At 38.6% G+C, this 15,996-nt stretch overlaps 1 protein-coding gene across 1 annotated transcript in view; it reads right to left on the reverse strand.

Moving 5' to 3' along the window:
- CEP350 (centrosomal protein 350kDa) overlaps positions 1-15,732 on the reverse strand; it is a 65,552-nt gene extending 49,820 nt beyond the window's left edge. The window contains 8 exon segments of the mRNA XM_009320636.1: positions 732-875; positions 3,914-4,027; positions 7,844-7,954; positions 8,490-9,106; positions 11,965-12,097; positions 12,882-12,996; positions 13,969-14,012; positions 15,651-15,732. Coding sequence (XP_009318911.1) covers positions 732-875; positions 3,914-4,027; positions 7,844-7,954; positions 8,490-9,106; positions 11,965-12,097; positions 12,882-12,996; positions 13,969-14,012; positions 15,651-15,726 — 1,354 coding nt within the window. The 5' untranslated portion in view covers positions 15,727-15,732.
- Between the last annotated feature and the right edge of the window lie 264 nt (positions 15,733-15,996).

The raw sequence follows: 15,996 nt of genomic DNA on the forward strand, positions 1-15,996 counted from the left end.
CCCATGAGTTTTTCTCACTTCTGCTCTTCTAATTTCTCTCCCCCATCCCATCGGGAGGCGGGGAGTGAGCGAGCGGCTGTGTGGTGCTCAGCTGCCAGCTGAGGTTAAACCACAACACAGGCATAAGAAGCACAGCAGCTACCACCATCCCTTACTCGCCCTGTCTGAGATTCTGGATAAATTCTGAAAAGGGCTGGTGGAGGAATCAATGAAGATTCATGATGTGCATGGATGACACTATATAGTATCTGGAAGAACCACAATTGCGGTATAACAGGGATGCCCAACCATAGCTTACATATTATATGCAGCACATCTGGAAAATTTGTCTGTCCTGTGGACCACTGCTAGCCATTCCTTTCCCCACTAGCTTCAAGAGACAAAGACAGATTGCAGGTGATCCATTTTTTCGGTTGCAACCCATTTCCCATCTTTTCCAAAGCTCCTGAGCACCTTCACAGCATGTACTGCCCCTCAAGTCACATGCGCAGGGCAGGCTTCCCATGACATCACGAAAAGTTCATAACCCACTCAGGAAAAGAGGTTATGCACCCCAACCACAGATGTGAGCAAAATTCTCCCCCCTCAAATCCCAGGTTAAAAATAGGAGTTATTTTACTAAGGAACTGATTACATTCTACCTCATAAGTCTACTTTATTCTGCAGACATGCAATGTTATATAATGAATTAAGTAAACTGAAAAAAGTTCAGTGATAAAAGTACAACTTACCAGACTTGGCAGCTCTCTCTCGTCCTGTTCTGTCACTAGATACAGCTCTTCTGTCCTGTTCTATTCTGGGAGCTGGACCCAGTATCTTTTTTACTAGCTTTTGTCCCTCCCGCCAGGAGGATGCACTTATTACATAGTTTCCACCTGCACAATAAGTAATAAATAGAAGTCAAGCACTAGATGGATTTTTCAACGTATCAAAAAAGTATTTATTGCAACCATTAATCGTTTCTATACCATTTAGTTCTGCGTAAGTGGTATGGCTGCAGTTACACAAAATAGTCATAACAGTGATGTACCATGAAGACACTCAACAGCTGAATCACACAACTATCAGTGCTTCAAGCCTACGCATAATACAATGTAAAAATCCAACACATACTGTAGCACATTAGAGCCCTACAAAAACTGATTTAAAAAAGAAAAAATGGTTATACAGGTCTAAAACCTATAAGCAAGTGTTACTGGCGGAGAAGGGAAATATTTGTAGAGGACTGAGAAGAAGCTGTTCATCTCCACTTAAATAAGGAAAATAAGAAAAAAGATAAAAGGATCTAAAATGCTGTAATAATAAGAATAAAAATAAAGGTGGGAGATAAAAACCAATTTATCTGCATATTAAAAGAATATTAGCTGATATTCTAGTCTTCTGAGGAGGTTAAAAAGTACCGAGCAGTAGTTGTTCTACACCAATGCTAACTCACTGTCCTCTAGCTGGGATTTCTGTACCATGACTGAAAATAGTTAAGATATAACCCTATTAGTTGATACTTAATTCAAGAACAGACTACCTTGCAGGTGACAGAAACCTAATCAAAATGTTATTAGTATTATTTTATCATCTTACATATAATTAAGTGATAAAAACTGGGTACGGTGGCATCTTTACCGAATATTGGTTAGATTAAATGCTAGGTTTATTCAACTCACCTTTCATCCCACTAACTTCCAATATTATTAATCTTTTTTTTTTTAAATAATGACCTTAAAGAGCTTTGGAGAAAAGCATCATATAAAAAAGAAAAGTATTAATAATCTAATTCAGACCATTTAGCAGTATTTTATTGCTAGAAAAGTACCTAACTTGAATAGCCAATTTGCAGTTGATTTCTAACCATTCAATTTCAGCTTCTACCTCCGACAGCACTGCCTAAACAAACCCAGGCACTGCAGCATGAACACAACACAGCCAAACAAAAAGGGATTGTACTCTGGGCCCAACAGGACTTTGAAGACCTGGTACCAAAGCAACTTCAAGTGAAATCCAGGACAGCAGACCAGGAGTGTTTTCGTAATCCCAGTCCTCAATACCCCCTTCCTTTCTTTTCTTTTTGTTATTTTAAACCAGAAGGAGGAAACCCATTCAGTCAGAAGTCTGTAGCCCACTATTCATTCATTTACTAACAGTACTCCGTGCTTGCATTGTAAATTATCCAAGTATTTTATAAATCTGTCACTTGAAACATGTCACTACAAGCCTCTTTGAAACAGACGTATCAACCAACGGGGTTCTCTTGCTGAACTCACTGTTCTCAATTACTTCTGCGTGTGTTTAAAAAGGCAGTGTAAAATCTCACATTCCATTTCAAGTCAGCTGTTTGAACTAAAACACACTAATGGAGCGGAACATGAGCTGTGGCTATTTATAGCCTTGGCTATGTTAAGCAGTTTCTTATTGCTATGACTAGAGGAGGACGGACCATCAGGGATATGCCACTTAGATCTGTTTCTTATCTTCTAGGGATTTCAGGCCATCATTCTCCTCACATTTAATCCATTACGGAGAATAACCATTGCCGTTAAAACTTGCAGCCATCTATGTGCTCCTCCCTCACTTGGAACTGTCACAAATATGTAAGTTAGTTTAGTATAGTTCCTTAAGTATGAATTGATCAGCATAGGAAGGAGTAAATCCTTACTTATCACTTACTTTTAAGTATTAGCATTCATTACCACATAATATTCACATGCAGCTTCATGATTTACAGCATGCCGAAGCGCATATTCACTCCATAAAAAACCCTTTGTAATAATTTTTTAAAACAGCTTTTTTTCTTCAAAGTGTTTACCGATTATGGGTCACTGTATGTAAGGAGAAATATAAAGCCTTAAAAAGTGCAAGAGATGCCTAACCTCGCATGTATTTAAAGAAAAAAAAAACTGCTCTGTAGTGTGATTGCAGTCATAACTACTTACTTTGGATGAAAATTAAAACCAAATACGAAGCAGATGTGGAAGTCTTCCTAATTCTTTTGCTACACGCAATATCAAAGATTAATATTACTGGAAAATTAAGAAGCACTGACAGAATTCCACATGTAGTTAATTTCATATATAAGGCACTGCTCTACAGTAACGTGCTTGCATCACCTTCTCTAAATACTTTAATATTATTTAATAGACAGTGGACCTCTCAGACAACAGTGAAAATAAAAAAATTCTTAATTGGTAAAAGAAATAAACATTCCTTTATAAATATCAAGATTTGTAAGAATTGTCAGGGAATATGTTTTTACATTCTTTCACTAACTGAAAAAGCCAGGAATGGGTCAAGACAGAACTGCAGGTGCAGAACAGCAATAACTTGACACAGGACGTAGAAGAACAACAGACAGAGAAGAGCCAGAAGGACATCTTGTTCTCTGCTTCCCCGTTGAGAAATCATACAAGAGAACAGCTTTCACTGCAGCCCCTCCTCACGGAGCAGGGCAACTCGGCAAGTCGCGCTGGCACTGATTTTAATACCACCTCCATTCCTCCTCACAGCATTATTCACTGAGCTGTAGGTCAGGCACTAACCAGCTTCAACACAAGCAAAACAGAAGCAGGATCCAGAACAGAGCTATTGCTACTTTTTGTCTGTGTTAGCCTGACAGATACGTAAAGATACCCGCCCCCCCCAAGAAACACACACCCTTCAGCAGTTTCCATAAGGTGCACACTGCAAGTGGAAAGGCAGAAAATTAAAATAACCCAAAAAAAGCGTGCACAGCCAACCAACCAACAACAAAAACATACACATCCCCAATGCAGCATACAGTCTACAAACACACTACAACAGCATTGTTGCATATCTGAGAAGACTTTGAAAGCAATATGCTTTAATTTTTCTTTGTATCTTGAGATAAAACTCATCTCTGAAGGACATGCGACAGTCTTCCCTCTACAGTAGAGCTAGTCACCTTGTTTGGACTCTGGACTCGACAACCGTGTCAGTTTTTGCACTTTCCGCACTGGTCTGGTTGCTTTTCTCTCTTTGTTTCTCTCACTAGGTTTTCCTTTCACTGTTGAATCCTCTAAAAACAACAAAAGCTGTTAAGTGATATCCCACAGGAAAGAGCATAGAATAACAAGCTTGCTCCAACATTTACCTTGAAAGAACAGAACTCAGAGAAGCACAATAAAATTCACTGACTCTCCCACATTATATATTGAGAACAATTACTGCCAGTCCAGCATTTTAAAATCCTCATAGCATGAAAATTTTCAATCAAGTGCTGTTTACCTATGCACTGGAACACAGCAAAGCCACAGCAATGCCGTAATAGATCTTTACAAAGTTCATTTTCAATTTTAAAAGAAATGTTGACAGTTTGACAGGAGCAGTTGTTGGTTCTCTTCTACTATAGATATATTACATTTTACAGTATTAATGGTCCACAAGAACATGTAGTTCCTTCACTCCTGAAACACACGGGCTGCTGCTTCCACATTAACGCATGACAGCACATTCACTCGTTGCCTCCATGCTGGAGCATGAAAGACAGGATACCCATGCACTCTACTTTCTGCAAAACTTGTCGCAGAATTCACCCAGTGATGCAGACCTATTCTGTATCACTTAAGCCCCCACTTACAACACAATTAGGTTTCAGGCTTTAGAGATGCCAGGAACACTTACCAAAGATAAAGTCATATTTTACCATGTTTTCACATTAGGGCAAAGAACAAAAAGGAAACCTGAGATGTGGCTCAATCACCACCCCACTAAGTGGGCTTCCCAGCTGCCTAAGGTACAAAGCAGAGACGAGCATTGCTCAAGAACAGGCAAGATGTGTACTCAGTCTCAGTGGTCTACACCGGACGTTTTCAAAGATTTGTTAAAGCACTTTAGTTTACATGCCTTGAAGATGCTCTTTTCTTAATCCCAAAAGTGAACTGTAGAGAAGGAACTCCATGGCCACTATTACCACTGTTTTCCTGTTCCTCTTCTACGAAGAATGTGATCAGACGACCTAAAACAACCAGGATGCAACCCCCTCCATGGATAGATCTGAAGCTTTTTTTAGATGCCAATACTAACTTTTACAGCCCCTAATTTCAGCTGAATCCACTCTCTGATGGATGCCCACAGGAAATATGAGAGACAGAACAACAGGTCATATTAAAGGATGTGGGAATGGAATTTTAAGAGTCTTTCTCCCCCTTAATATCCTTTCCTCACAAATTTTCCAGTTGTCTTTGAGGCTGACAACAAGTGCAGGGAAGACAGAATCAATGCATCAAGTACCAGAGGCCTCAGTGACTGCTTTTGCAGAAATCTAGCTTCCCTCCTCACCTCTTTCAGTGGCAAACAGTTCCTTCCCAATACCAGGAAACCGCAGGCTGCTTCCCACTCACTCTATTCATATTACAGCAATTTTGTTCTGCTAAGGCCAATCCCGAACATCTTTAAGACACAATTACTGGAAGCTTGGGGTCCATACAATATCCTTTAGCCTAACTGCTAAACCAAGATAAAGACATTCTGTATGGTCTACGCTTACATGGAAAAACCTTGTTGCAGCAAAGAACAATGCTTCTGTAAATATTAGAGATCTTATAGCTTATTTTAGCACTAGAGAGCATGGAACAGTTTTGATACAACTGACTACACACCCAATACTCCACATGCTGTAACTTTAATACAGAATCAACACATGGATAGATAATCTTGACAACTAAAAATACATTTACAGTATATATTATGTGCAGCACCAGCATTTGATTACTTGGAATCAGCTATTCAATATAGTCTTTTCAGGTCAGAGAGGAGACACGTTCCACGACAGCTGTTCTATGCAGGGCATCAGGACAGGCATATGGCTGAACACACACACAGCTCCTTCCTTTTGTAGGTGGAAGTCCACTGAACACATGATCCAAGTGCCTTTTTAATTGGACCTCTTCAACGAAACTTTTCAAAAATTTGGATTTCTAGAGAGACCTCATGAATCATTCATATTATGCTTGTCAAAACTAAAAAAAAAAAAAAAATGCTAGTGTAGATGAAAAGTCTTTAGAGATTTGGCATTAAATGCATGGACTGATGCTGAAGAGTATTTGCAAAACAATTTTATTGAAAAGAAGCTGCTGTCCTTTCTGAACTTTTTTTTGAGCTATTCCAGAAAAATTCCTCAGTGCCTTGTCAAGCTGTACAAGTAAAAGAATCTAGCTATTTCCATACCAGCCACTATACAAACAACATACAAAGAGGTTTACAATCTCATCACATTTCCTCCAGTCTTAAATAAGTTTTGACCAATGAGAAAAATTATTTTTAATATGTAATAAGCAAACTCTTAAGCTGCAAAAGTAGAGGTTCTCAGGGGATTTTATTTTCCATTCCCTTCCATTTTATTCATCTGATCTCTTCCCCCTCCCCAAACTCAAGTCAGTCAAAAGCAATTCAACCTTACAGCGTTCCACTGTAACCAGCCTAGCAAATCAAAAAGCACACTTGGGCATCCTACCCTGTATCACCCAGAGAAAAGAGCTGCCAACGGTCCTGCAGTTTTTCAGAGTGAAAAATTAATAACGATTGGGTCTTGGAGCAGTAAATTTGAAAACATAAGTGTATATTACACTTTTAGTCTTTTAGCAGCGTAACTGTCAAGCAAATATACAGCATTTTTTTTATCATCTTTGCTCATATTTTTAAGCATCAGAATATTGTGTTGCTAAATGAGTTAATCACCTAAAATAGACCTTTTTTCCTGTGCTGCCACTTTGCAACAATGATACTTAATGTTTTTCAAAAGACCATTAAGCAAAGAGGAATGACTAGCAGTTTTCTAAGCTTTTAGCATTCAACATTCTCTCCTACACCTTCATGTGGAATAAACCCCAAAGGTAACGTTCTGTTAATTTACCACTGCAGAGTTACATAGTCTCCCCTCCCATATCCTACCCAAGCCTTACAATAATGAAGGTAAAAGACTTGTAGAGCAAATAAAATCTAGATTATTTAAAAGGTTTCTTAAACCTTCTTCTGGTCTACCTGTTCTCCCACTCCTCAGGGAATCCAGGGAAGACCTCTAAAAAAGTGCTTGTGTACAAAACTCTGGGACATAAATTTCTCCAAGAACTTCACGACTTGGATTATTCTGATATAAAGCAATGATGTTCTACAAGTTCAGAGATATTAAACCAACCTAATGCTATATAATCTCACCTCCACCACACACATATACCCCTTTTACTGCAGGCTACCTACTGCATTTTAAATAAGTATTCCCAGAGACTTTCCTCAGCAAATGCCCCCCATCTCCCCTTTAGCTACCTACATGTTCCAACTAAACCACTAACAATTCCCAAAGCAGCTTCAGGACTGACAATCTTGTTAACACCATACTGAAGGAAGCAGAATTCAGGCTTCAACATACAGTGTACAAATCACTGTAACAGTGTTAAAGATGGCAAAAAAATACCAAAATTGTTCCCATGACATAATTACAGGTTTCATCAAAACCAAAAAGTGGTTTGGTTTTGTCCTTTTAAACAGGAAATTGCATTCATTCATGCAAACATGTATGAAGAAGTTACAAAATTAAACAAAAATTGTTCTAATGAAGACTTCTTTTTTTAATTCCTGTTTCAAAGAAAAGCCATAATTTGATTCTTTTCAGTATTGATTTTCTATTAAAAGTATTTTAATGAGAGAATGGGGAGAAGGATTTTTTTTTCCCATTTTAGTGTTCAACAAGTTACTCCTCCTGTGGAGAGAAGTCCAATATATTCAACACTCATTGCTTCAATTTTTTGTTTCCATGACTGTGTAGACTTGTATAAAATAAATTTCTCTGCCTCTAAGAGAAGGTTGTGTGGCTTAATCCATTCAGTTTGTGTCTCACCTGTTAACTGGAGTGCTATATCTCTATACAGCTCCCGACTCATGTGAAATTCTTGCTCATGCCAGATCTTTCCATCTGGAGTGCGAATCTTTGTTTCATCAGGATTGAAACCTGAAAGTAAACAATTTAAGAGTTTAAAATAACTGCATAAAATGTAAATAAAGCTTTTTCAGGGTGGAAGGGGTGGGAAACTGCCAAGTACGAAAGGAACTACTTGAATTTCTAATGCTAAATTAGAAGAAAGCAATATACCAGTCTGCCGCTTGCTCACAGTTGAAAAACAGTGGACTGGATGAAGAAAAGATTACTAAAGATGCGAAATGCTTTCTCAATCAATACAACGTTACTAACCTCTGGGACCATAAAAAAATATCAAAATAAACCCAAGCATTAATACAGTGAGCTTCTTTTTCATAGTAATTTGTAAGAAGAGACAGGAAGAATTTCAAAAGAATCCACAATTCTGTAAATTGGCAAGAATTTATTTTCTTTCGTGTCCATATCTGTGATCAAACCATGCTACCCACTACCGTATTGCCCAAACACAGCTATGAGTCATGTTCATGCTTTGACATGTTGCTCAGTGAACTGAACTCTGCTCCTTCACCACATATAACCAACAGGGAGGGATTCTGCACCTCCGTACCTCTGTATGATGGAGCAGCAGGTGCAGCTGCCACTTTCCTGACTTTGGGAGTCACCGCATTCTCCACATTTGTGATCACGACAGGTTGCTCAGCATATCCCGAGTGCTGTCCTCTGCCACCTAGCTCTTCAGACTGCTCCCACTGCTTTCGAATCCGCTCCTTCAGTTTCTCCAACTTAGCATCATGCTGCCGCCGTTTCAAGACTTCCAGTCTATGAGCACTAGAAGTGCTTGTGGCAGAAGGGGAAGACACTTTCAGTTCACTGTCCTGGGATGCGTTACTCTGAGAAGTTTTAGTGCTACTCTCATCTCCTCTGGAGCCACTAGTTTTTTCCTCTTCCAGTCTTGGAGGTGTTGCAACCTTAAGAAATGCCTCATTATTCTGCAAGGCATCAATTGCTGGTCGGTCATTCAAATACCTAACAACGGTCTCATCTGCAGCAGAAGAACATGGGCTTTCAAAATCTCTGCTGTGTAGATCCTGTTCATCTCCGTCATGTATCATACAGCCTGTTATTTCAGTCTTCCCTTCTGCTTCGCTGAGGTCCAAACTAGAGAGCAGTTGCTTGGTCTCAAGTTGGCTAGAACTGTGATAAGCCAGAGAACTATATGTATCCCTGACATAATAGAAGGAAAAAGAAAGTCACCATCAGAAACACAACTGTAGGACCTTCCAACCCAGCAATCAGCATGTTCATTAACTAAAAGAATGACTTCCCATACCTTGTCTCCACTTTAATGGCAAGTTCTTTTAAAGTTTGATCACCATATATTTAACAGTGCAAGTCTGACGAAACTGAAAGAGGTTTCTGTTCAAAATTTAGTTTTCTGCACTCTCTAGCTGAACAGGACTATATATAAAGATGAGGAACTGAAATTAGGGCATGTAGAAAAATAAGCAAGCAGTAACGAATGTCACCCTTCAATTTAAAAAATAAAGCTTTAAATAAAAAACAAGTGTAAAACTTAAATGAGAAGCATCATTAGGATATGTTCTCTAAAACAAAGCAATGCACATACGCAAAATTCCTGGAAAGCATACTCATTAGTTGAGAAAACAAATACATTGTACCAAAAAACCCTGCCCTGTATTTGAGCATTGAAAAGGCAAGTCCCTATCAAGAACTTCAGAGTAAACTGGCTATATTGCAACAAGTGTAAAGCTTACTGAGAGATCAGAAATTCAACAAACTAAGGATCTCTCAGCATTTTTTTCACAGAAAAAACAGACTCCACATTTGAAGAGACTCATGGTACATATGTTGTTAGGACAAAAAGCATTTAATATTTTTACCGATGAGGGGCTAAAGATGTGAAAATCTGGCACCTGAGCTAGCTGGCTTGCTTCTTCAGCAAGCGTGTTTACAGAATTCATTTAAGCCAGGTGTCCTGGTTTTGGCTGGGATAGAGTTAATTTTCCTCCTAGTAGCTGGCATAGTGCTGTGTTTTGGATTTAGCATGAGAATAATGTGATAACACACCGATGTTTTAGCTGTTGCTAAGCGGTGCTTATACTAGGTCAAGGACTTTTCAGCTTCTCATACTGCCCTGCCAGAGGGGAGGCTGGAGGTGCACAAGAAGCTGGGAGGGGGCACAGCCAGGACAGCTGACCCAAACTGGCCAAAGGTATATTCCATACTATACAATGTCATGCTCAGTACATAAACTGGGGGGAGTTGGCCAGGGACCAACGATTGCTGCTCGGGGACGGGCTGGGCGTCAGTCAGCAGGTGGTCAGCGGTTGCATCGCTTTGTTTTCCTGGGTTTTGTTTCTCTCTCTTTGTTGTTTTCCTTTTCATTACAATTTATTATTATTAATATAATATTTCAATCATTAAACTGTTCTTATCTCAACCCACGAGTTTTCTTACTTTTGCCCTTCCGATTCTCTCCCCCATCCCACCGGGGGGAGTAAGCAAGCGGTTGTGTTTAACCCCTCAGTTGCCAAGAGGGGTTAAACCACGACACCAGGTCATAACACCGTACTTGTGGAATTGCCTACCTCTCTTTCTCTAGTAGCACACTTCCATCATGCAGTGTAGTAATCATTACCAATCAACATAAAAGTTGAGTGGTTTAATTGCACAGAATTTCACCAGAAGTATATTTATACATACACACGCACATTGATTGTTCTATCCATTATTCTGTTTTTTGTTTTCCTATGCACACTTTAAGCATAGGCTACAGGCTGTTCTCAGAGAAGGAGTAATGTGTTAATGTAGCAGCTCTGATGTTAATCCCCGAATTAATCCCCCCAATGCCACACAGTCTTCTTACTGTAAGAAAGCTATTATTTTCAATTTAATATAATGGCATGAGTCTAGCTGCTCTCGTTTTCCTTTTTTCTGAAGTCTGTTAAATTTACTACATGTTTTTAAAACGAATAACTGATGTATGTAAGTTATTCCAGATAGGGTAGACACAGAACTGTTCAATTAACAAAACTGACCCAAGATTACACAACTAATCCACATCAGCCTCCCATGCCACAAAGAACCACCACCTCACAGTTGACATGAGAAGTGGAAAAGGAAACCAAAACTTAGATGTTAGGATAACAATTATTAATAGACATATAGTGGAATTAAAAAAAATACCACTGTCCCAGCTCCACTCTATAATCAGTCAACAGCAATTTGACTTCACTGGGAGAACATTTAGAAAAAAATGCAAAGTATGTGTTAGAATTCAGTGAAAAATTATTACCAACCCAACCAAGCTATTCATCAGGGATAAGGCCTGTGCAAAGAACACACGCTGCTTATAAAACACAAGGAATCGAACAAGGTATGGTAAAGGTCTTCTATGCTCTGATATTACAGCAAGTTATAACTAGTTTATTTCTGCTGCAGGTTCTCTTTCTTTTTGAAAGCTTTTGAGGCATCTTATATTCACCTCAGTACTTCACATAGGCTAGGAAAAACAGGCTTTCCGTATTTTCCTTCATTCCTCACACCCCACCATGTTCTATGGCCTGCAATATTCTGCGCCACTTTTTCTCATTGATACAGCTGTTCTTATTTGGGTTTCTCACACACACAAAAACTGAATGCATCTTTAGTACTAGATGTTCTTGCTCTACACTGTCTTATGGTAATACATTTGGGAACGTGTGCTGAAGAACTAATGAAACACAGTTGGAAAAGCATGAGGAAATAGTCTTTTTGGTCCTTATTACTGAAACTAAATACCTATCAAAGCTATCAGGCCACTGAGGCCACAGCCACATCAACTTGACCATATGGCCTCATTTCAACACATTTGACTTTAAACTTATATTCACTGAACAAGAAGTAAATTTGTAACATTTTTTAAAAAGGAAGACACTTCTGTCCAACACCACATGCTGCTCATGTGGGTGGGTGAGGGGAGGAAGCAAATCAATTTTTGAGTTGTCGTCAAAAACATCACTATAAGCTTAATTCTGATCTTAGCATATTTTTCTTTAATAGTCAACTGTCCCAGCACTAACCTGTATGAAGCCAATGGTTCACGAAATTCCACACAATTGCTTTTTTTCACATTGCTTTCAAGAGTGGTCGCTCGAAGAGGGCTGCGTGAGGACTTCTCCTTGCTTGATTTGTTTTGGCTGGAGGACCGGGAAGCTGAAGCAGAAACCAAAGAATCCTCTATGTACCTATGTCTCCAGAAAGAGAAAGCTCTTGGGGCTGAACAATTAAGAACAGTTTTTCTTGGGTTCGAGCAGCACTCCAAAAGAGCATTTAAAGTACTCCCTCTCTTTTCCAACAAGCTGATTTCAACAACTAGGAGCAAGGTGGTAAGTGCTTGAAACAATGATCATATTTAAAGAGAGAGATAATAATGCTTAAACATTAATTATAAGTAATTAAATCTGTGAAAGTTGATTGTGTTGCCACTAGAGGTCGATCTGCCTGTTATTCTCCAGTGCCACACTATCAGAATGCTCTAAATAGTTCGGATTTAAAATGAGGGCTTATTTCTTATAAGCAAACGCTCTCCTTAAATGAAATAAAGGAAGCATCAGATTTAGCATTCTATCAGGGTGTAGCAGTTGACAAACATTAAAAAATATAAAAAGCTAGTCCAGCATAACCATAGACATATACAATTGTTATCCAAAACCCCCACAAAAACACTGTATCAGAATGGGATAAGCACTGCTCACGCACAGCGTGGGGAAAGTCCTGTCACTCCCTCTAGCCAGGTGACTATGATAGCACACTTTCTTTCCTAAGCTAAGGGAAGAAAACATTAGGTTCTCCTGGGCAATTTCACGAATTTCACGAATGAGTTTCACGAATAAAGATCATTAGCAGAGGACAACCTGGGGGCAGGAAGACGAAATCAAGTTTTCCCAGAATGCAGTGGCTTTACCCTGCCTTACATGCTGTCCTCAACAATACATACCCTTTCTGCTTATTTTCCTGCTAGCACTAGCAGAGGGCTTCTTGGCATCCATGACAGAATCGAATACGGCCGTGCTGCTGGGAGCTATTTCCAATTTGTTCTCTATATGACGTAGCTAGAATTTGAAGACAATGCAAATTAGAATATTGTTTTCAATTTTTAAGCTACGGGGTTTTTTCCCCTAATGCGACAAATTTTTCCTCATTTTCATAAAGAATAAAACTGCAGGCAAAAGCAACTTCACAAGGCTCATGCTGCAAAACTGTAAAGCCTTACGGCCAGAAACTACGTAAGATTATTAAGATTTGTTTAAAAAGATTACCTAAATTAGGTTTTGTTGCACAGTTTTGTTTCCATAAGTAGGCTGTTGTGAAGAAATTAATAATAAGATGCCATTCAGAGTCTTAATGCTTGGCCTGAATGAAATATTAATTCCACTTCGAATAAACTCTATAATACTCTTTTCAAAACAGAGCATGATACAAGATTCCACATGTAAAACCCCACACTGATGCTCAGCTATTAAAAGAGAGAGGGACGAGGCTGTGGGGAAGAGTTGAATTCCCTGAAAACCCAAACTGTTTGGCTTCACTGAAGCCAGGATTTAGAAACTAGTGTGATATCTTAAGCACCTAAGTTAAGTTCCCACAGAAAGACAGCAATTCCAATGCTCAAAGATGGAAAATTATGAAATAGACTGGTTTTGCCCCAATTTCTGACAGGTTTGGGTAAGCAGGGGAGAGCTATTTTTCAAGTTTTCAGAAAAATGAGAAGTCGCCACTTTCTTAAATAGAAAGGTAATATTACACTCAAAAATTAGCAGGTATCACTATACTCAATACTAAGCTTGCTGTGGCAAAAATTTCTTCTACTGTGTGTGGAAAACATTTTCCAAGTTACAACAATGTTCAACATGCGTGTACTCCAACTGCTTGCCCTATTTTGAACTTGTTTAACAGACAATCACTGAGCAAAATAATACTTTGGTTGAAGCTTTTGTAGCCATTAACTGATTTGAAAAGGAGTAAGGGGGGGGGGGGGGGGGAAGCGACTTTACGACACCCTTGTTGGGAGAAACAGTACTTACAGCAGCCTTAGTCTGAGAAAAAGTAGCCCATGCTGCAGTTAGATCTTACAGGGCAGAAACAAAGAAATAAATTTCTCATTAGTACGTGGAAAACAATGAAATAAAATGTTGCTTCAAAACAATTTTCGTGGGCTCACTAATCAAGTTCTTTTAATGACTCAATTCCAGCCTGTAAATCTCCTCTATGAGAGGCTGCTATCAGTCAAGACTCATCGTAACAGAGCAATAAAATATTTAATGTAAAGTTTAACGAGTTCACTAAGTTAGGTTGAAAGCATTATTATACTTGAAATGAAATCTACCACATTATAGAAGATGTTTAGAAGATAAAATAAAGCTGATTATCTACCCCAACACAAATATCTTATGTTTTTCCATTACACTATAGTTTAACTACTTTTTTTTCCTTCCATTTTCTTCTTCAGTAAACTAAGCACGAATACATGGTCAACTGAAAGACTCTACTCAAAAAACAAGCTTTGAACACATGAACTTTAAATAGTAATCTTTTTTAACTGTACACCCTACAAACAAAATAGAAGCAATGTTTGCGAAGAACAAGCAGGAGGCACTAATCAACTTCAGCCTTTTAATCTAAACAAATAGCACATGCTCTATGCGCAATCCAGTTCAGTAGGATGCAGTAGTATTTTCCTCTAAAAATATTTACTTCCTCAGTTCCCTTCTTCTTTTGGTTTCTAATGGTTTTCTTCTAATCTAATGGTTTACACAATGCAATATCCAAAACCTTAATGTGCATCAGAACCATGGAGAGTAGTATTAGAGTTTAAAAAAAAAAATCTTTTCCTTATAGTAAAAAAGCTGCCAATTTAATTTCAAGTAAGATGCAACAACACAAAGGAAGAGGGTTAAGGAAATAACATAGAAACAGCTTTGCTTTGACTTCAAAAGATGGTGCTTCACGTCTACAGAACACCTCAGTTTCACAAGGTATGCAATTTTAAAAGAAAATTAACATATCACAGGAAAGAATCAGCAATAATGTCCTCTTACAAATAAAATAATAATCTGTCTCCACGTTTAAAATAACTTCTGGAGTCCAGTTTTGTCATAGTGGAGATCATAAGACTGATCTTGAACCACAGACTTAACATGCAACTCAGCTGGCTCTACCGACTAGAGCTTTCTTCCTCTCAGGGATGCACTGTAATTTTTTTTTTTTTTTTTGCCACCTCCTTTCCTAAATTACAGAGTAATCATGGCAGTAAAAAGCTAACAGGATTTCTCCAGTTCAGGGAGACAAAAGTGCTGCAAGTCATCTTAGTGGTAATGTACTGCTGTTATTCAAGAGTCTTTAGCCCTTTACCACTTTGGAACTGAGCAAGAGTCAGGAGCAACTGCCTCTCAGGCACTTCTTTCAAGAGTCCCCAGTTTCTGCTCCTCCTCTACAGCATTCAAAAAAAAAAGACAAAAAAAAAATCTGTGTCAGTGCCATCTTGGCAACCAAATCATAGGCTGGCAATTCCTAATGCAGATCAGCAAATACTCTGCAGATCAGAGTACGAAACTGCTTTCTGTGCAGAAAGGAAGCCCTATAACACATGGTCTTAGCTTCCAAATTGAGGCAGGAAAATGTTTTCTATAAAAACTCCCCAAAGTTTTGAACAACTCATGATAAAACATCTTCCAAAACAAGGCAATAAAACAGAAAAAATCCATACCTCTGGTAGAATCCTTGTTTTGGTTATGCCTCGGGTTTTGTAGAGGCACCTCATTTGACTTGTTGCTCCACATCATGTCAATTTATCTACAAAAAGAATGCTTACATAAGAACCAAGAGATATAAAGTAAGAACAAATGTCTCTTATGCTACAGAGAACAACCTTGATCACTATGATGAACGTTCACCTTATACAGTGATTTCAAACTCACATCTTGAACAAAATCAGAAAATCAGCACCAAATCACAAATGCGTTTACAGCTTGCAGTTGTTCAGAAACCACGTAATTCTGTGGATAAAGAAGGGTTTGCTTCTGTTCTTGTTTTATTTGCTACAAAGAAAAGTG

This window comes from Pygoscelis adeliae, unplaced genomic scaffold (assembly GCF_000699105.1).
Source record: "Pygoscelis adeliae isolate BGI_AS28 unplaced genomic scaffold, ASM69910v1 Scaffold402, whole genome shotgun sequence".
Lineage (NCBI taxonomy): Eukaryota > Metazoa > Chordata > Aves > Sphenisciformes > Spheniscidae > Pygoscelis > Pygoscelis adeliae.